At 44.3% G+C, this 20,943-nt stretch overlaps 1 protein-coding gene across 13 annotated transcripts in view; it reads left to right on the top strand.

Moving 5' to 3' along the window:
• MCF2L2 (MCF.2 cell line derived transforming sequence-like 2) overlaps nucleotides 1-20,943 on the top strand; it is a 159,789-nt gene that overhangs the window by 13,046 nt on the left and 125,800 nt on the right. For 11 of the 13 annotated variants that reach the window (XM_080604564.1, XM_080604562.1, XM_080604561.1 and 8 more), the window contains exon 1: nucleotides 7,154-7,436. The exons of 1 other annotated variant lie outside the window; for it this stretch is intronic. In XM_080604564.1, the coding sequence (XP_080460690.1) occupies nucleotides 7,295-7,436 (142 nt within the window). In that variant the 5' untranslated portion in view covers nucleotides 7,154-7,294. Of the gene's footprint in view, nucleotides 1-7,153; nucleotides 7,437-7,468; nucleotides 15,811-20,943 lie in introns of those variants that run through there. One more of the 13 variants, XM_080604569.1, reaches the window with a different exon arrangement.

The following is a 20,943-nucleotide window of genomic DNA, read 5'->3' as shown; positions in this document are numbered from 1 at the left end:
TTTGCAAGTGGCTTTGCTCTTTGCTGGGTTGTGGGGTCAGATGGCACAAAAATCCTTACGGTAAGGAAAGTCTCTGCTGGTTCTCTGCACTGGTACAGCACCAGATGCACTAGGAACTGGAATTGCCTCTTAAGGCAGTACAGTCTCTAGCAGGCATGCTCACCTACTCAAATATTCTTCACTTAGTGGTGCATACGTACAGGTAACGTATGGTTCAACCTTCTCTGCTGCCCATACGCAGCGTGCCTCTGCCAGTACTTAGAGCCGTGCTCTGAATACAGCTGTCTAAGAAGGCAGCTCTGCTGCTGAGGTGGTGCTGGCAGATATTCCTGGTTTGTGGGTCCGGAGAGGTGGTACCAATGCAAGCACAGGTGTTTGGTAACTCAGAATCAAAAGTGAACTTGTAGAGAGACCTATTTTGGGGAGCAGGTAGGAGGATGGCATGGCACCTTGTGCCTCCATCCACTCTGAGGTCGTGTCAAGAGTCCTGTGTGTAAGTCTGAGGTGGTTTTGTTCTTGGCAGCAGAGTACTCCTAACTGTGAACCTACTGCTTTGAGCTGCTTCCAAACCATTTTGGTGTTGCTTTTTTAAGCTCAATTTCTTTACGTTTAAAGATTCCCTGTCAGCATAAACCAATTCAAAGGGCTCTCAAGCGAGTAGGAAACGTACACGTATATGTTTTCAGCATGTTCCTCCCCGGACTTTTGCTTTTGTGGTGCAAAGCTTTAGGCAAAATTATTCCTGCTGCTTCCCCTGCCCCCAGCCCTTCTTCAAATGGTTCTCAGATGCATTCTTAAATAAAACCTAAAATATGTGTATTCTTAAACTGTCTCGCTTTATTGGCAATTAAATGGGAGATCATCTGTTTCACGAGGGTAGCAATCTCTCTGTGGTGCCAAAGTGCTCAGCTGAGAATCACTGGAGAAGCACAAAGCACTGCTTCATGTGATATTTCCTGAAGTGGGCTTATGTCTAGTGGGACTCGGGTCCATAAACAGATGCGTGGTTTAGATTTTTTTTGAGTTAATAAGCGCTGGTCAGCGGAAAGTGCTTGCAGTGGGTTTCCTGGCAGACTAAAGAGCAATTTCTTATCTCATCGGAACACCGCTCGGCTTTAGGCAATACAAGTCCATCGTGCTGTTGCAGCCAAAAGCACTGTCCCTCCTGTGCGTTGGCCGAAGGATGCTGGTGCTGAGTTGGCAGGGAAGGTCTTTGTGCGCTGTCTCTTGTCAGGTGGGTTATCTCAAGCAGCTGTGTGCTGCTTCTGAAGCTGACTTCTAGACCTCTTCTGCTCTGTGTGGACCTACCTGCTTGTTAGCTTATACAGTCCCCAGATAAATTTAGGCTTGTTACCAAAGGAAGTGAAGCTCATGCTTTGTCTGCGTATCCCAGCTGGCTTTTTTTAGCAGCTCTTCCCTGGTTTTGACGTAGCATTGAAACTCTTGATTTCCTGTAAATCTTGTGAGCAGAGGTTGTGAGAGAGCAGCTCGTTATTTTTACCCTATTATTAGACATTACAGAACCAAGTTAGTGTAAGGTAATAAAAAAACAGTGATTGTGTTGCATGGGGAAGAGAGGAAGAGGGCTGGGAGTGTGGTTGTGTGTGGTAGGGCAGTGTCTCTTAGAAATCACCCTGCAGACTGGGTCTTTCTGAAAACTTAAACCCATCAGGCACTGGGCAGGACAAACTCAGCCTGCCTGAGTGTAGGTGTGTGAGTGTCTGCTTGTCTTCTGAGGCTGCCCTTGGGGGTGCACATGCAGGAGAGTGCTGCAGTTTCTCACTTGCGGGAGCCCAGCACTGAGAAATTAATTAGAGGTGTGTCCCAAAAGACCTGCCCCCAGTGTTTTGACAGCAGCCCTGGTTTGGGGAAAGAATAAGAATGGGTACTTCACGGTTGCCAGACTGTTGCTTAGTTAGGGGAGTAACTCTGTTCTGACTGGCACAGTCATGTCTATTTCATCCGCAGTTCCCTAGACGGATGCAAGCATTGCCCTAGGGAATGTGGAAGGAGTGTTTGTGTATCTGCCAGCTGAGAGCCCAGTCAGTCAAAGCCTTGGTGTTCAGAAGAGTAAAGACAGGAGTCCCTTTCTCCCAGCAGGCTGCTCAGGTAACCACCGTGCACAGACATGCAAACAGGAAAAGATCAATTGTCCCTGAAGTCCAATATCCCACCCTATGTAGTAACTGATGTTAAGCATTAGAGAGACAGCGATAATGTTGGATGTTCCTTCACTGTAATTTGTAACGTGAGAGGCTGTTTCCTCCTGTTCAGCTAACATTTGGCTCGTGTCCAAAAGCCTTGAGTATCAACAGCCCTCGTGATTCTTGCAGATCCTATTTTTATCCCCGTGTCTTTATGGTTCTCCTTTTTCTGCTTTAAGTTGTGAATTGCAACAGGAAAAAAAAAATACTGCTGCTTCCATCAGGGAATGTGCACAGCTGCTCCTTAGGGAAGGAAGCCATCCCGGTGGTCTTGGCTGAATGGATCTAGCAGCTGTTCTGCGCTGCTGATGCTCCGGTGATTGATTGCAGGGAGGAAAAAGGTGAAGAGGGAAGAAAGGGGAGCAGTGCGGTGTTCTGGATGCTGGCAAGAATCAGGGTTACTGTCGCACTGGAGGTAACTCAGTGTGTCAGCGGCAAAGTACAGAGAGGAGAAAAACACGTTCGTTTCTTAATATCCAAAGATTTTTCTCCTCCAGCATTCCCACTACTGTTGGAGGGCACAAAGACTGTGCCTGTGCATCTGCCTCTCACAGTGTACACTGTGTTGATGGCAAGGTGATCGTGGTGTTTAGGAGCATGAGAGAATGGTTGGAAAACCAGGACTCTAATCCAGTGGGTATAGCAGTGGTGCTTTTTCTTTTTTTTGAGGATGGTAAAAGGAAAATGAGTATCCCTGGATGTCTGTATGGTTCCAGCTTCAAGATGGCAACGAAGGTCTTTGGCAAGGCTGTCTACTGATCTTAGCTGTGCTCACTCCCGGTTTGACAGCTCATATGGGAATAAATGTGCACCAAGAGTGACAGAGTTCTTGTTTCCCACTACGGAGAGTGACCAGAAATATTTTGCTTGTCAATTAGGAAGTCACTTTAAGCAGATCAGTGTAATGAGATTCTGAAGCCATATGGCACTGGAATTAGTGCCTTCTAGTGCAGTAACTGCATGCTGTAATTGCAGTGGTGCTGTATGCTGAAAGTAATTCCAACTGCACAGGTTTTTCTTCTACTCATTCTTTTAACTCGTTAGGATTTGAAACAATGCCTGAGATGTAGCCCTTGCTTTAAATTAAAAAAAAAAAAAGGAAGGAATTCTGGCTTTTTATTAGTTGGAATAAAATAAATGGAGGTTAATAGAAAATACAGGTTTCCTAGCTGAACAATGAAATGGATTTTACCTGTAGCTGCATTGAGTGTTTGTTCTCTAAAATGAACCTTCATTTCAAACTGCTGAAATCCCTTGTGGCTCACCAGGATCATGGTCTCGATGGTGAGGAAGGCAGAAAGGAGGTCTTTGAGGTATATGTGAAAAGGAATAGCATGTTCCAGCATAGTCAACAAAGAACAGTTCAAACTTCAGGTAAAACATCAGGATAGTGTGAAGCTGGAGTTTCAGTAGTGAAATCTGAATTTTTCTTATCTTTTATGTATATCAATCTAAATAGCAGAAATGGGTTTAGATTTTCTCTCTCAGCCTTGCAATATGATATATCGTGTATTGGTGAGGGGAGCTGTTGATCTCCATGAATAAAATCTCTCTTCTTGATCTCATTGTATTTTTTATTAATGTTTTTGAAATCATAGGTGGATGGGAGAGGCAATTTTAAGTCTTGTCTACTAAACTTTCTTGATTCTTAACAAAGCTCCATTGAAAACAGACATCTATTTCCCCTCAACTGTTTTAATGACTGTAAGTTGCGAATAGAGGGTTTCCTACAGTCTTTTCTAGCTGCCTCACTTACGTGTGCAGTAGAGGCAGACTTCTCTCCCTCTCTCCTCTGGAATATAAATACAGTTCCCAAACTCGTTTTGAGTGAAGAGGCAAGAATCGAGATCCATTGGGACCAATATTATTGAGATCCAGTGTGTTTGTTGCTTGTTCTGTGATTAACAGTGTTAATTATTGGAGCACTACCTTTGGGGGCAGGAGAGTATTATTCCACGAGGAAAAGATACGGGGCTTAAACACATTTAACTGATTTGACTTTAAATTTGCGGCAGTCCTCTGACTGCACAAGATACGTGCTGTCATTACTGTATCCCTAACAAAAAAGCTCCAATTCCAAGGTGAGCTGGTATTTCTAACAGAACTAGAAACTGGTGCAATTCCTCTGTTTTGATAATATCAGCTGAAGATACCTGGGTTCTCTTATTTCTGATGATGCTTACGCTATTTACTTGCTTATTCATTGTCAGCCCAACCCAGATAGGGTTGCTAGGCAATGCTGGCAATTCATGAGCAGAAAATGTCCTCCACCTTATTATTTTCAAACACTTTGCTGTGGTTGTCTGGAACAGCAGGAAAGAAACTCCCCTGCATTCTGTGGCAATCTCTGGAAACAACCCAAGGAAACGTGCCTGCTTCTCTTCCGTACCTGCTCCCTCTGCTGTGCTCTTTTGTGTTTAAAGAACGGTGACTTGCTTTCAGTCAGGCTGATAACCTTTTAGCTGAAGAGGGAAAATTGGGAAGAAGTTAATTATGAATGCTGAGTGCATACTTGGTAACGTGCTACATAAAAGCATTCCTGCAAACCAGCCATCACAGCATCTCCTGAGCAGACGCGCTTGGCGCAGTACAGAGGAGGTAGTTCTTTGGGTGGTAGCAAACAGTGCAGCTCTCAGTGCTCCAGTGTCAGAGGTTTCTGATAACCTCAGGAGAAGCTGGCCAAGCTTCTTGTGAAATGTGAATGAAATCAACATACACGAGAATAAACAGATCCTTCTGTCCACTGATCCTAGCTCATGCACCACAGTGCCCCGTCCCTGCGGTACACCTTATGTGCCCTGGAGTTGAATGGTAAGCAGCTACAGTCAGATTATTTTTTTGTTTGGAGCTGGGTGGTGGCAGTGGCACGCCAGGCATCTGAACTACGTATTTAGCAGTGGAAAGGATCAGGGTTTCCTAGGGAAAAAATGAGACTTAAATGATATTTACCTGCACTTCAGGAGCTCTCATCTAGGCCAGGTTGCTTTTCACATTCCACTTGCAGCATCAAGCCTTCCCCTTGGAACAACGTGTTTCACTGAGCCTCCTGGTGCTAACCCACGAGGTGGGAACAGCATATGCAAGGGCGGATGGCAGACAAGCGTCTCATCACAAATGCTGGATCCTCCCCCGTTGTATATCTATGTATGTGCAAGGTTGAAGTGCAGTTATTCTGTGTATGTGTGCACACATGGATGTAGTGTCAGAAAAGCTTATTTTTCAAGGGATGTCACGTTTGCCTTTGCAAGGACATCCTGAGCCCCTGAAATGAAAGAAAAGAGTAGCTGTACAGAGGATGAAACAAAGGCTTTAAGAAAACCACTGGGATACGTTTCCACTTTTCTTACTTCATGATGACAATGTTTTTCTACAAATTCTGCCTTCTGTGCTGCTGTTCTCCCCATCTGTAAAATATTGCAGTCCCCTGGGGATTTAATGTGGAAGCTCTAATAAATATTTTACAAAGGAGAATGGATCGGGTCACCCAACAGCCCAGTATGCCATTGTCTTCACTCCACAGGCAGGATTTTGGCAAAGAGCAGGAGGGTGACCAGCTTTATGCCATGCAGCAAGCTTAGGGGAGGGAGCACAAATCTTTGAGAGCAAGGATCCCGTTATAGCTCTCTGCCAACAAAAGGAGAGGGTTAGGGAGCTCAGACAGCTCACTGGCTGGGGAGCAGTGGAGCTGGTAGGGGAGGAGCAGCGCTGAGCTGACTTCTGTGCTTTAGCCACCAGGCATTCCTGCTTGTCCATGTAGTTAGTCACCATGTTAGTAGCAGCACCATGTAAGGCTTTTTCTCCTGGGCACTTTTGTCCCCTGTTGTTCACTCTGTGTTAATTGGGCTCCTCCTTTTTCACTCTGTCTATGGATCAGCTGTGATCTGAGGCAGTCACGAGCTGAACACAGGGTGCAGCTGTGTAAAACACCCACAGGTGTTAGTGACTGAGGCAGAAGGTGCAGCCTTCTGCACAGCCTTTCCTCATCTGTGTGCAAGATCCTTGCAGCAAGCTTGTTCTGTGCCCAGGTCCCCGCAGTTGAGCTCTGGGTTGCGGCTTGGCTCTCATTTATGAAGTTCTTGTTGTATTCTTTGCACTGTCACCAACACTGGCCTTGTGCCTGTTTGTGCATCTCCTATGCAGTTCCCCCTGCTCCAGGGAAGGCTCCTTCTTATTTCACTGCATCAGGATTGAGTGTTCTCTGCAGTCAGTTCCCTAAGTACTTGTTTCTTCACAGGGTTCTCCGATTAGTAATTTTTATTATGGAAATCATGAAGAGTGGGGAAAAAATCAAATATCCTGCCCCTTTCAAAGAGAGATTTCTAAATATATGCTTTAAGACCCAAATATTAATGTCAAACTCATGGATCCAAGTTCTTTTTAAGAAAGGTTTGGGTGCGGGTTGTACAGTTAGCAGAGTATTTCTGCCAGCAATACTTCTGTTCTCCATTTGCTATTCTGTTCATTTAGATTATCAGATCTTGTGAGCAGGGACTGTACACAGCAGCAGAGGGCTCTTCTGTATAGTTGCAGCTTCCCAGCACCACTGCCAGGCATGAATAATTGGTTGAGCAGCTCTGCAGAGCAGTCTCCTTGCACTGTCCAAGCTGAAATGCTGAAGCAGAAAAAAAAAAGTGTCAATAATGAGGAATCATAAGCCTTAAAGGGAGTGAAAGTAATGAAGAAAAATGTTTTCTTAAAAACTTTGTGGATGTATTTGGTATGCTCTTTAAGGGGAGCATCCGGTGATATTGCAGTGTGCTTCTGGGATCTTCCACCTTCATCGTAGCTCATAGGATAGCTTTAAATTAATGATAAGGAAGCCATTCGGGGCATTGGCTGTGCTGAGGTTCACAGGTTTCGTTCTGAACGAGAGAATGAAGTAAACTGATATTGAAAGCAAGGAGGGAGAAACAACCACAGTCAGTAAGCCTATAAAAGTCTTAGCCAATTGCAATGGCGAACATCCTGCTGGTGAGGATGACCTTGAATGAACTAAGTGGGATAAAGTCACCAGCCTGAACTGACGGCTGAAGAACCAGACTGGATTCCAGCAAACAGCAGATTCCTGACGAGTCTCCTGCGCTCTGGCAATGGCTTCTCGGTGTCAGAGATGTGGACAACAGGTGCCCAGGAATCCACCTTTCACTGCTGTCCGGATAACAGAAGGAGAAATGAAGTCTTACCATGATTTTATAGGAGGATGCATTAGACTGGAGCGTATGGCAAAGAAAGGTACGTGCAGCATCTTTAAAAGAAATAGCATCGTCCCTTAGTGGTAGCTGCACTGCATTCCTGAGAGATTTGCAAAAGGAGCTTGTTTTTTTAATGCTTTCTCTGAGGAGCCAGTGGTAAATAATTTAAAGGCAAATGGCTGGATTTGGATATTAACTCTGGCATGACTGTATCATTTAGCTTCACTGTATATGTCTGGGATATGTGCAGTGATTTAATCCAGACAAGGTTAAAAGGGATGCTGGATTCTTTCTGAGTAAATGTTTATTTCACTCGGCTGCCAAAGAGTGAGATTTCTGTATATGTCTGGAGCAAGTGTTTGTTGCACATCTAAAATACCCTTTTGAAATGAATGTAAGGAGGTGGGGCAGTGGGTTTCCTGCCATAGTTGACCCTGTCACACTGTGCTCCTAAGGTGCTATGTAGAAGGTCAGTATCTTTTTCACTGTGACGCTTCTGGTTTCCCTGTACCATGATAGAAATCTGGACTGTCAAGCTTTTTGCGCTCTGCATGTTTCAGGCTGAGTACAGGGTAATATTCTACTCTGAATGGGTTGCTAGTGTGAGATGCTGGTGTCCTGGTAATTTGTTCTAATTGTGTGTTAACTCTGAAGTGGAGTGATGTTAGTTGGAATCTATGCTGCTGACTGTTTTGTCAACTATCAAGACTGCTGAATCATAGAGCAGTTTTTCTGTTTGTTGTCATTAAAGAGAGATTAACCAAAGGAGCCCTTTGGTTTCATTTGCTCTATTAACTTGGATAAATACTCAGCAAACCTGAAATCTAGAAGTACATAAAATGTTGACAAGTACGTGACAAAAAGATCCCCAAAAAGCATGCAGTCTAGTTGCACTTTCAAGTTATTTTTTTTTATTATGATTTAGTTAGCTCTTCAGCAAAACTGTTTCAAAATGGTTGTGAAGTTCTGAAGTTGTGAAGTGTTTTGGTTCTTCTTTGATTACTCTTTGGAAACCTTTGTATCTGAGAGTTGCATTCAGTCTGGGAAATCGAGACTGTTCTGCAGGAAAAGAAGGTGGACCCGAAGCAGGTGATCTGCTGGCAACTACTGCTTGCAGCAAATCGGGGTTTGCAAATGCTTTCTTTAACAGGGCTCTAACGCACAATGCCAGGGTTTGAAAACTGCAAAGCCAGCCCGTTGTACCTCTGCTTCTGTTGGCCGTTTATCCGTGCTGCTTTTTGGGCTCAGTGCCTACCTATGCATTGTTGGATTTGGCTGACCGTTCACTAACACGGATGTTTCCAGTTGCACTCTTTGTAACGAGGCATTCAGAGTTCACAGCGTAGCATGGCAGAAACGTCTGGTATCTTGAGTAAAAGAACAGAATTCCTCGCCGTTCCTCCTGAAGCTTTGATCAGGTCCTTCCAGGATGCTTATGGCTCTGTGGGCCTACTGTAGCCAGAGATCAGGCATCTGCTGTTTTCTTCCTGTAGGTAGAGAGGGGAAGACACGGGTTTTGCCATGGTTACTGTTCCCAGGGAAACACCTTTCCTGCCTAATATGCTGAGAGATGACCTGGCATAGTATTAAAGGCATAAATCCCTTGGAAAATTGTTTTCTGGTAGAGAATGGGTAGTATATCAACTCAGTCTAAGCATGTTCCCATTTTGTGAGGCAGAAAACATCTTTTCTGCTTCTGTTTAAAATTCTACCGAAGAGGACATATGAAGGGCAGAAGTTAGGTCACTGTTAGGGATGAGGTGCCTTCAGCTGCATGAGCTGTGAAAGTACATCAGTGACAACTCTGCGTGTGGTGACCGTGTTGGAAGGGGACCGAGGAACTGGCAATGTAGCGTATGATTTTGCATTAACAGCGTCCCCTGTGTTCTTCTTCTGCTCTACCATGAACTGACTCTGGCCTAGTACTCATCTCTGTCATGTTTTGCCCTTAGTTTTTGTATCTGTAAAGTAGAAGCAGCAGGAATTACCTCCCTCCATAAATAGTGGATCCTGGCAATGAGCGCTTACTGTGAACTGCGATTATTCTGTGAAGGTGAGACCAGTTCCCTTTGTGGTAGGTGCTGCATAAACACAGGGAAGGGAAGATGATCTGTCCCAGAGAACCTGGGCTCTGCCTGCCCCATCGTGCTAGTCCTTTGCTACTAGCAGAGACTTGTTGGTAAGCTTTAGGGGTGTGTGTGTGCCTTTTTCTCAGGATGGCTCTGTTTGAACATAGTGACAGGATCATGGATCTCCTTTGCATATTCTGACTTGACTCTAACTTGGGGAATCCTTTCTGCAATGCAAAGATCCAGATGGAGTATTGTTCAGGGCTAGTGTTTACTCAGTAGTACTTCAGGCACTCTGAGGTACAAACCATTTTTCATGTACAGACCGCAGCTGTGGAGCCCTGGCAATATTCTGTGACAATTGTCTCTCTTGTACTAAATATCACGGCGAGAGGAAATGGAAGACACAGGTAACTACAGCAGAAACAGAGGCCACACAGTTGCAGACAGGCCTGCAGTGACAGTCCTTTCCTGTGGGATCACAGCTGAATATCTTATTTCTGTAGGCTTGAGTCTTATAAGGAGTGAACAGCCTTCCTGTTCACAGCTAGAGTGTCAGAAAAATGCTTTACTCTTTCTTTGGAATGATGCTTGTGAGCACAGTGATGCTGTGGTATCTGCTGAAGAAGTAATATCGTTTTATCTTTCTGTCTAATCTATTAACTACTAGTAGCTCAACGATGAAAGGTCCCTTACAGCTTCTGTAGCTATGTCTTATTTCAGACCACATTCATCCTGATGGAACCAGAACTAAATCCCTGCGGGTACCCAGCTGTCTGCTTATATGCTGCTCCCTGGGTTAAATATCTGTGGCAAATGCAGCCACAGATAACCTACATTTGCTCAGCAATGCCAGCAGCGAGCAGTGCTGGGCTAACCCAGTATCTGGATCGTACGAGTTCAAGGCTTCCTTTGAATCCATGGGACTTGTTTTGATGAGGGAAAGTGTGGTTGTAGTCTCCTGTTCATACAGAGATGAAAATAGTGAATGCTTGCCAGAAGAATTCACTGTGAGGGGTAGTCGAAGGGCAGTTTTCCTGTGGCTAACTGATAACTGCTGGGAGCTCTACAGCTTGACAAAGAGGATGAGGGAAAGGAGCTCTGGCTCCCTCACAACAGGCAGAGGAAGGTTCTTGCTCTATGAGCTGGCCTACAGGATCTGAAGGCCCCTCTGGCATCTGATCCTCAGGTATTTTGGGCACCAGTATGTGACCCTGAGACTCTGGGAGCAGCAGTTTGCAGGTGTGATCCCTGAAAACAAAGAGGAAGTGGACCCCAGAAAGCCAGGGAAGAAATGTGGCAGTCCGGAGCTGATCCTCCTTGTAGTGCTCTCAGTTCCATGCTAGACATCGTGAAACTGAAAGTGAAGCATATAGCTCCTTGGCATGAAATACATCACTCTTGGACAGCGTCTCATGTCTTTTCAGCAGTGACATGGCTCTTCATGTCACCCAGCTGCTGATTAGCGTCTTTTATGCATTAGGACCCCTCCTGCCAAAATGGTCCCCTCTGTCCCCAGATGCCCCTAGTAGCCTGCCTTGTTGTCAATGCTCAAGTCCTCCAGTATCTCACAAAGGACCTCATAGCTCATGGGCTTGACATGGACAGGTGAGCATTGTTTCTGTATGCTGTGGAGCTTGAGGCTGCAGGCTACATTTTTAACTGACTAAATGAATGTCTTTGTGCTCAAGGCTGGTGACTGCATAAAACAGGGTAGTGAATCTGCAGACACCAAGGAGTATGTAGTTCATGGAGGCTATTCAGGATTTTGCAGATGTTGCAAAACTAGACAAGATCCTCTGTCAGTAATTTGAGAAGCTATCTTTTGCACTAACGTTGTATTTCTGATTTTGTTCTACCCTAGGACACAGGAATGCTGTAGTTCTGACTGCCCAGCAATCATGGGTGCTTGCTCTGTCCCACTGCTGTGTCTCAATTACTGCTGGAAATGAAAAGCAATCCTTCAGGTCTATCTGTTCATGAAGACTGAAGTATTTGAAATGGGTTTAGAGCAGTTAAGGATTTAAAGGCAGAAAATGTCTTTAGTGCTTTCTACAGAAGGAAATCCCATCTGAATGAGGCCAGGCTGAAATTTCTCGTACTTCTTGAAGCACCTTTGCCTTCAGTGGTGAAATAAATGAGGAACACCTTCCTTTCCCACGTGGCTGGCCCTCTCACAAAGGCACTAGTTACTGGGGAAAGTCACTGTATCATGTGAAGACAGAAATCTGCAGTGGAAGCTATTTCAAAACCCATTGAGATCCAGTCACAGTGCCTCCCTGTGCACTGCTCAGAATTTTTCTTGTTTTATTTGTATTCAATATCTATTTTCCTCTCATGTAAAATACTATAGGGAACCTGGGATATTTTTTTTTCATCTGGTTCTCAATGCAAAGGAAATAACTAAAATAAAATATTCTGTTTTCCACAGAGGTTTTTATAACAAATATTCTTATCTTAGATGCTTGTGTCTCTTCATTTCTTCAAAGCATGATATGTATCTTGCTTTGCTGCTATTGAGCAACACTGAATGCTGCTTACCTAATCAAAAAAAAAAAGTCCAGAAAACGGTAATGAAAATAGGGAAGGCAGAGCTTAATTTCCATTTTAAAAGTTTTGAGAGACAAGTACTATGGAGAAGATCAAGAGAACAAATTCTCAGAAGACAAGTTATAGTAGAGCCTTCTGGGTACTTACGTTTCTGTTCCTCCCAGGATACCAGAACAAGAAATAACTCGGTAAAATGGAAAAGCATTAAACATGGATAGACAGATAGCTGTAATTGATGTTTTGTTAACTTGCAGGGCTTATTACCGCAAGATGATAGCTTAGTTTGCTTTTTTCCTACTGCCTGAATTGTAGTCTAAGTTGTCTGGGAAGAAGACTTTAGGGAAAAATGGTGCTGAATACACAGGGAGGTCAGTCTGTGCAGGGTTTTGATCCTGGTTCTGCCAGTGGAGCTCATTGGCAGATCTGGATGAAATTGGACACTTCAAGTGCCACTTAAGGACCCAATTCTGCTGTGATATGTTCATCTTGTGTATGAATTCCGTTGCTGCTTTATTATCTGAATCTTTCTGTTGATTAGCCTGCCCAATGAGCTTTCTTAGTCGTGGACTTGCCTCCCTCCCTCCCGGGATACTATCTAACAGAACTGCTGGTGCTCCAGTAGGAAAGAATGATAAATAAAGCTTTGCTGTATCAGCCTAGCTTCCTATCTATAAATACTTGGACTGTGCCAGGTGTCTTGTTCCACAGTTTTGATCCTAGTGGCTCATTCCATTTCTCAAGGGCAAAAAATCCTCCAGGCTTCTGCAGCAGACAAGAAATATTGACCAAACATTTTTTTCACCTTTTTTTCTAAGCCGGGATGTCTCAGCAATTCTGTTCTGCACAGAGGCTGCACCTGATTCATATTCAGATCTTGTTCTTGTCTAAGTTATTAAACTGAGGATTGCAGAGTTCAGTCCTTGTCTAAACTCCCATCACCACCTCGATAGAGAGCTCCCACAGCAGCATACTTTAAGGAGCAAAGGTCTGTATGACTGAAGATCTGATTATGAAATGCTGTGAGTTAAGGTAATCATCTGCTAGCAATGGGTAGAGCAGAGGTGACATGGGAAGAGGTGAAGGAATGGGATACCTATAATATTCTCCTTTGAACCTTTGCACGTTGACTTTACTGCTGGACTCAGAAAGGGAGATCTGCCAGTGAAAAGATGAAAGTGGTGGGAACTATAATTTTTTAAAATCAAAAATAGAGAAGTCAATGGGTTGGAAGTTAAAGTGAGAGCTTTGAAACACAAGCCAATTTCTTTGTGTTAGGCCAGCTGCAGGGGAAGCAGTGGATTTGCAGTTGCTTGGAGTCTTTAACATAAGATTAAAGAGCTTTCTGAAATGCTGGTTTAATCCAATTTCTGTGAACTTCTTGTGTGTTCAACAAGTCAAACACAATGAACCTAGTGGTCCCTTCTGGTCCTACAGTGAAAGAATCTGGAAAGAGACTTTGAGTTAGAGACACTAGAGTATGAGCCAGTCCTTGTCATGCTTTCAGAGTGCCACACCTGCAGGTGTGAACGCATGGACATGTGGGGTCAGATGCTCAGACAGTGTAATGAAATCAAAGGATCAGGTCCTTGAATAAAAAAAAAAAATAAAATCTGTTGGTATTACAGATGTTTACCAGTAACACAAAATTGAAACGTCAGTAAGTAGTACTCTATTCCATATGTTGGTGGGACAAGATGCTATTCTACTGAAATAGGCAGGACTAAGCCTTCTGAGCATGGCAAAAACATCTTAGATGTACACCTTTACTGGTTATGCAAATGAAAGATACCCGATACTTTTAATTCGAATTAAAGAAACTGAAATTTTTTCCTGATAAACTTTCTTTTGAGCATGCTTATAGATTCAGTGGGGAATTCCTTGGTACCCCTTTTCAGGTGAGTTCATTCCTCTCCATTTCTCTGGAGACCTTCGTGAGGTTATCAATTTATGTTCGCCTGCCAAGTAGCATTTAGCCTTCTGACTCCCCAGCTGGATCTGCCACTTCGTCTGCAGCAGCTCTCCAGCCAGGACTAAAACACTTTTCTGAGCCTAATGACCTGGCATGCTTATCGGCCGCTTCCATAGACTTGATACTTGTCCACAACCCTTAAGAGCTTCACCTACCTCTGCTCCTGGAGGAGAGGAGCCTCTGCAGGCAGCTTACGGCTGCTGCCCGGGAGAGGGCAGTCCCTGACACCAGACCTTGGCTGCGCGGACCCAGCCTGGTTTGGGGCGCTGCTGGAGAGGAGCTGGTCTGGCGCTGCAGTTTGGTTCTTGTCCGTTCACTCCCACCCACAGCGTCCCCTCCTGAGAGCAAAACACATCTGGAATGGGAGACAGCCTGATTGTAAATCAGTTACGTGAGAACGTTTGTATCAGTGTGGGCAGCAGAGTAGTATTAGGTATGTGCTGCAGCTGGTAAATCCATTTGTTTAGCATGCAGTTTAGGAGAGGCTGCGGAAGGAAAGTGCAATGTAAAAACAAGCGATGCATCTTGCTGCTCTCCTCGTTTACCTTTATCTGCCAAGTCTGGCTGTAACGCTGCAGCTGTCTTAAGCTCTTGTGCGTATCTAGTACCCCAGCATGGTGATGCTCTGCATTGATCTGGCATTTTTCTGTAACTCCGTACAAAATCCAGTTAGTGTTGTCATGCTGTGCCATAATCATTGCAATAACTTGTGTTGGTTGGCTGATAGGGGAACGATGGAAACCCTGGGTATGTTATCCTCAAGGTGGAGATCCGTTCTAGTAGCCTGACTGTAGCCTAACCAGTCAGACAAATTTGGCCTGCTGTTCATTTTGCAAGTAAGGGAAACCAAGAGTGACCTGGATCCCTCTCCCTGTGCCTCAGTTTCCATATCAGTAAAATGAATGACACTTGTCTCTTCCGAGCCTGGCTGACAGCAGGGTTTATAGAAGAAACAAGTTACTGCTGCATCGTGCTGCCTGGGTGACAGCTGTTCTGCTGCACTTCGGGTGAAGTGACCTGCATCTGAAGTTACTGAGCTGCTGGGTGGGTGGTGGCACAGGGACGACTTTATCAATAAATCTGTTGCTAAAGCAATGAGCCAGTGCTGCTTCAGACAGGTCAGCACCACGTTACCATTGTCACACCAGCATGTTTTCTTCAGGCACTGTGCAACCTTGTGTCCTGAAGTATTTGTTGGTCTGGTTGTTTACAACTGCTTACTCCCCTGCCCCAGTGCTAGCTTTGTGTTTCCAACTGAATCGATAGGTTTTGTGCAGGCTTTTCCTTCGTCTTTAAATAGCAGTACTACACTGGTGTGTGGGTGTGCCTCTGGGATAGTCCTCCGAGATAGCTATTCACAGCCACGCTGTTGGTTTCCCTTGGCCCTGAACACTCTAGTATTTAAAGTTATTTTAATGAGAGCGCTTTCCATGCCTTAGCCTAGGCGAGTGGATTTGTTCTGTCTCTGTAGGGATGTACCTTTATTTGTCTGTGCTAAGCTGTGAATGCCTCCAAAGCGTCCGAGGATCTGAGTGGAGAGCTCAGATCTGGGAGGGAAGAAGCCAGCTGTACCTTGAGGAGGGTTAAAGCTTGGGTATGGCGTGTGTCAGAGGTCTGCGCTGCGATTTGCGTTGGAGCAGTTACTAAGCAATTTGTGCAGTCTCCTCCAGGAGAGCGTCAGCTCTTTGGTGCACCGCTGTTTAGATCCAGGACTGCTTCCCCAGAAGGCTGCCTCTCTCCATCCCTCCCCTCTGCCTTCTATGAACTCATTGCCACAGCAGGACGCCGGAGAAGCCAGCCTGGGACGCAAGGGAGGGCACGTGCTCGTGAGTGTGTATGGGTGCCTCTGAGGGGGAGACATCGCTCTTTGAAGCGTTCCTATTGCTTTTTTCTAATGGGCATCTGAACTGAGGTGGTGGTGACAGCTTGGAGAAGGCTGCTGGAGGGGTGGCTGGGTCTCTTCAGCCAGACAGTCTGGCTGCGAGCACTGTTTGTCCCATTACTCAGATACACGCTCAGAGTGCTGCTGGCAGTAGTGATGGCTGCTATGGCTCACTGTTTATCTCCGATGGCAGTAACCAGGGAAATGTTTTTGAGCTAACTGGCCTCTCTTCGGGAGTGAGCAAGAAAACAATCCTTCAGCTCCTGAGCCGAGTGGTCCCTCATTAAAATAATTATGTGGATAGTCTCTGAAATGATTTTGCTGGATGCAGTAGTTCAGAGTTGAGCCAGTGACTAGCATTTTTTTAGGTAAGGTTTCAGCTGTGAAACTGTCTGCTGGCACACTCTGGGGAGGAAGGAATGAAGTCTGCTATCCAGTCTGCTATCTCTTGATTAGCTTAGTGTCAAAGTATTATAGTGAATGTATTTAACTTTGCAGTTTGCCACATGTGTTTTTTGTTATTCGTGATGGATTTTCACAGGACAGTGTGGAAATGTGAAACCGTCTTTTATTGAGTTCTGTTCTCTGACCAGGAACTTGTGTTCCAGCAATCCAGTGTTGCTGTGAAGCATGCGTTTTTTGGGAAGACGATGAATTAACTTTTCTCTGGCAAAATTTAGAAACTATCAAGAAGTGTTTACAGCTGAGGGAGTAGACAAGGTGCTGGGTTGTGCTGCTGTAAATCTGGATTCAGTCCGTGAAGGTGTTACCGAGATTAGACCTTGGCCTTGAATGTCTTTTAATCAGGGAAGTTTGTTTTCTGGGGAGCAGAATATAACTTCTATATGATATCCTTTGTGCTCTGTGAAAACAGGTAACATCTATTTCAAAACAATTATTTTGCTGTGCAAATGATGTGGAATGGTGTTTCTTTTTTCTATGCTGATTATCGATAGTCAATGGTGTATGAGATTTATTAATCACTATCTCATGATTTTGCAGCAATGTTATATCAAGTATCTTCAGAACAGGTTGGGATATGAAGTCACCTAAAGTAAACAATGATAGTGTATGCTTCACTAATTTTGCGTTAGTTTTTAAAAGTTAGCTTTTATGGTGATCATTAACCAAGCATTCATAGATGTGTGCATAAATGCATGATGCGTTGTGGCACTAAATAACTGTAGAAATCCTTGAAGGGTGACACTGTGCACACCAAACAGCCAAACATGAACATCAAAAGATTGTTTTTCAAGAAGTGGTTAATTGGAAAATGTGGCAAAATCAGTTTCTTCCCCCAGGGAAGTCTATACCAACATTTTTTAAAGTTGGCTTAGAAAGCTGAAATAAACCCCGGAGGGTGCACATTAGCAGCAACAGCACCGCATATGGTAGCAGCAGGGACCCATCCTGCCTGGGTTCCTGAGCCTGCTCACCAATTTGACTCAAGTGAATAAGTGATTTTTAAGCCATAAATTCTCCTGATTGAGAACTGTCAAATTCACTGCTTCCAAGTCTTGGGATTCCCTGGGCTCAGATTCTAATTCTGTATCTGAACTTCCTGCCTCTACTCTGTCATTTTAGATAATTACACATTTAAACGTTTAACAAAACAGACCTCTAAGTATGTGTACATTTCCTCCAGTTTCAGTGCAGCTGCACAGGGACGTAACTTTGCCTTAAGCATGTGCCTGAGGGGTCTGCTGACCTGGCAACAACCGGGAAGCCTGGATCTAAAGCCTCTGGTCCTGGGGGGAGTTCAGGTTTGGATCCAAAATAACTACGGTTCACTTGTATTTCCAATGTAAAGGAGTGAGCTGGACTCCTTGTGACTTGAAAAGCACTGCAAGCAAGTCCTTAAAGTCCTTGCAGTTTGCTAACAGCTGTTGTTCTCTGAGGATAAACTGGAAATTTCCCTTTTACATTGTGGCAATGTTGACCTGCACAGTATCCTTACCTCATTGATGCCTGCCTGTCTGTAATACTGTAGAAGGATAAGAGAAAGGATGGGATTTCCCTTCTGTTGATAGCTGGGTTTTTAGTTCCGCCTAGAGCAAGCAATCTGTAGCACATGTGGCCAGCTTGCACCAGGAACCGATCTTGCTGTTTCTCTCTTCAGGCTGGAAGAGTAAACAAACTATCAAAAAGTAAACAAAGGGCACACATAGTGAGGAAGGGAAATAAATAGAATTTAAAAAAAAAAAAAAAGGAAACCCAAACCAAAAGCTTCTTTCTCTGATGTAACAACCTATAAGTACGTTTTGGCCTTCAGGAAGGGAAACACTTTACTTAGAAGCTTGCACTGAAAATTCTGGTTGGATAGAGTATTTTTAAAACCCTTTAGCCTACTTAAACCTTTTCATTGATGACATGCAAATTTGACTGTCTCCTTTTTATGTTTAATTCTTGAAATCTACCTTAGCTCTGATATACACTTTGCTAACTGGGTTTTTGTTCATGGCCAGAAGACACAGAACTTGGGTGTTTGAACTGTAGGTACTTCACAGCTTTCAGACTCTGGATTTGTGATGTCCTTTGGTAATTTTAAAGAAGAATGAGAATGCCTGACATTAGATGTCCTTTAATGCTCTTCAAATGAAATCTCTGGCTTTATGCTTAATTCTACCTGGCACTTTTCCCATCGTAACAGCAATCTGATTTTTTTCCCAAATCCAGAGTTTTGATTTAATACTGTGAGGGTCATCCTTGACTGAGCTTGTACAAAGTAGAAGTAGGCTGATGTACTCCACCAATTTTGCAGAGATTTAAATTCACTCCCAGCTGTCTTCCATCCCTCCTTCTCCCACAGCATGATATAAATGTGAATTGCATAATTAGGCTGTCATTAGGAAGAGATGAACTTTGCTCTGGAAATTTGTAACCCATTATTCCAAGATTAGTGACTTCAGATGGGGGATTGAAGAACCCCCCTCCTTTTCTAACAGAAGGCCAGGCAGTTGCAGCATTCAGTCGCTAAAAACAAAGAAACCCCAGTGTCCTGCTATGGCTGCTTGCCTTGGGTTGTCTTTCGTGGAGCAGTAGGCACTGCTGTGTCAATCTGCTTGGCGCAATCCAATCTTTCCCTCCAGCAGGTCATCTCACCGACGCTGCTGGAAACCATTAGTTGCCATTAGCATATAAACTAGTTTCGGCTCCGAGAGGAGGGGACAAGATTACATTCATTGGAGCTTTTAATCAGCTGCTGTTGGCATAGCTCTGAAGGCGGCAGTCTGTGTGCTGTGCACCAGACCTGCAGGAATGAATACAGCTGTGACGAGAAGCAAAATAGAAAGCGTGTGTCGGGGGAAACCCACGCATGTTTCACTGCACAGTGAAGAATTATGAGCATAACTGAATGGCTTTTCTCTTAAAAATGGGATAGCACAATTGCAGCTAGCCTCTCTAGAGATCGGGAAGGGAGGAGAAGCTGTCAGACGTGACTATAGCAATTGCTTTTCTTTTTCTCTCCCCTTGGTAGAAACGCTTGGGAAACAACAATGCAAGGCCTAATGCTTCTGCAAGGAAACTGGTCTCGCATGCAAACATTTGAATGATCTCTGCTAGGAACTGAACATATAGCAGTTTAAGAGGAGCACCAAGGGTAGATAAACTGACTTGTTTCATTTTTTTCCCTTCTAGCATCACATCCTTATTCACATTTTAATTGTCCTGGCAAATTGAATTAGCTCAAGTAATGAAGTTCTGCATGGTATGTGTAAAGATTCAGCTTTGGTGACCTGCATAGGGGACTGGCATTGTTCCACAGAATACTGTTTGATCAATTCAACTTTATTCTTTTTTAAATTTGAGAAGCTAAGTGTGGCTGCCTTGTCAATAAAAAAAAAAAAAAAAGTGAAGACCTCAGGAATAACCAGACAGAAGCTAGGAAATGCTCAGAAAGGCTGCCTAGAGAACCGTGCTCCAGCCCCTTGGCTGGTGTACGCCTTGAGATGATGTGCAGCTTCGTGGCTATGTGCGTTTTTGGCAGAGGACAGGACTGCTCTGGAGCGAACAGGGGGTGGTAAATTTCTTCTGTGGATATTAGCAAGGTGCAATGAAGCAAGACAATTGTTGTCAAATTCCTGTGACTTTTCGGCTTCCTTAACCTTTCCCATTGACTTTTGGGCCCCTGTGTAATGAATTAAAACGTGCCAATAAGCTTTTCTGAAGCAGTCCATGAAGCTGCAGCTCTTAGGCTGGCATGCTGATAGCGAGCTGGTAAAGCAGGCTTTTCTCAGCCGTGGTATATATCACATAAGAAAATGGCACGTTGCTTCTGCCTGAGAGGCTGAACACCACATCTTGTGTGCGTGTGGCTTGCAGTATGTGGGCTAGAAAGGCTACAGGGCCTCCTGGGATAAAGTCTAGTGGAAGAGATGAACTGCTTAATGCTCACTAATGCCAGGCAAAATGTCTTGGCTTTAAAACAAAACCAGACCTGTAGGATCATTTAAGATTTTTTTTCCGTGTTTTTCTTTTAGTCAAAGATGAAAAACTTTCTTTATCAGCCCCAGGTAATCATGTGTTTCCAAGGGCTCAGACTTGATTGCTAACTCTGTGCTAACTCCTAGTCACCAAATCTATTTTATACCTTTCTCGTCATCTGAAAGTCTTGTACAGAGTGCGGGTTTTACAGGAAATCCCACATGGCTTGCTGGAGAAAGTCTTGCCCAGTCAGGGGATTTGAAGAGACCTGACTGGCACTCTGCAGTTCTTGTTTCTATTACCTCATCTTACCCTTACACCACAAATTTCTTGTGGTAGAAAAAGGATCTTTAGAAACCAGAAATTAACTATTTTTAAAGCAAGCTACTACAGCAGCTATATGAAGGGGGGAAATTCTGTTCTTCTCGACTGTTTGATATCAGTGATGGCTTCGTATTGGCAAACATCAACAGCAAACTGTTGGCTGGCAGGCTGTCTTACCCTGGAGCAATAAGCAAGTCTGAGAGAGGCTGGAGATGGCAGCATGTTTTCTAGTTCATTTTTCCCTTCTGTTGAGCCTCCTTGTGATGGCCTCGGCCACTGTAGAAACCTTTGCTACGTTTATGCTACTGCTTGGTACAAGCTCAGCCTT

This window comes from Anser brachyrhynchus (assembly GCF_964034855.1).
Source record: "Anser brachyrhynchus genome assembly, chromosome: 9".
NCBI lineage: Eukaryota > Metazoa > Chordata > Aves > Anseriformes > Anatidae > Anser > Anser brachyrhynchus.
Note: the sequence above shows the minus strand (reverse complement) of the source record. Positions and strands in the feature narration are given on the sequence as shown.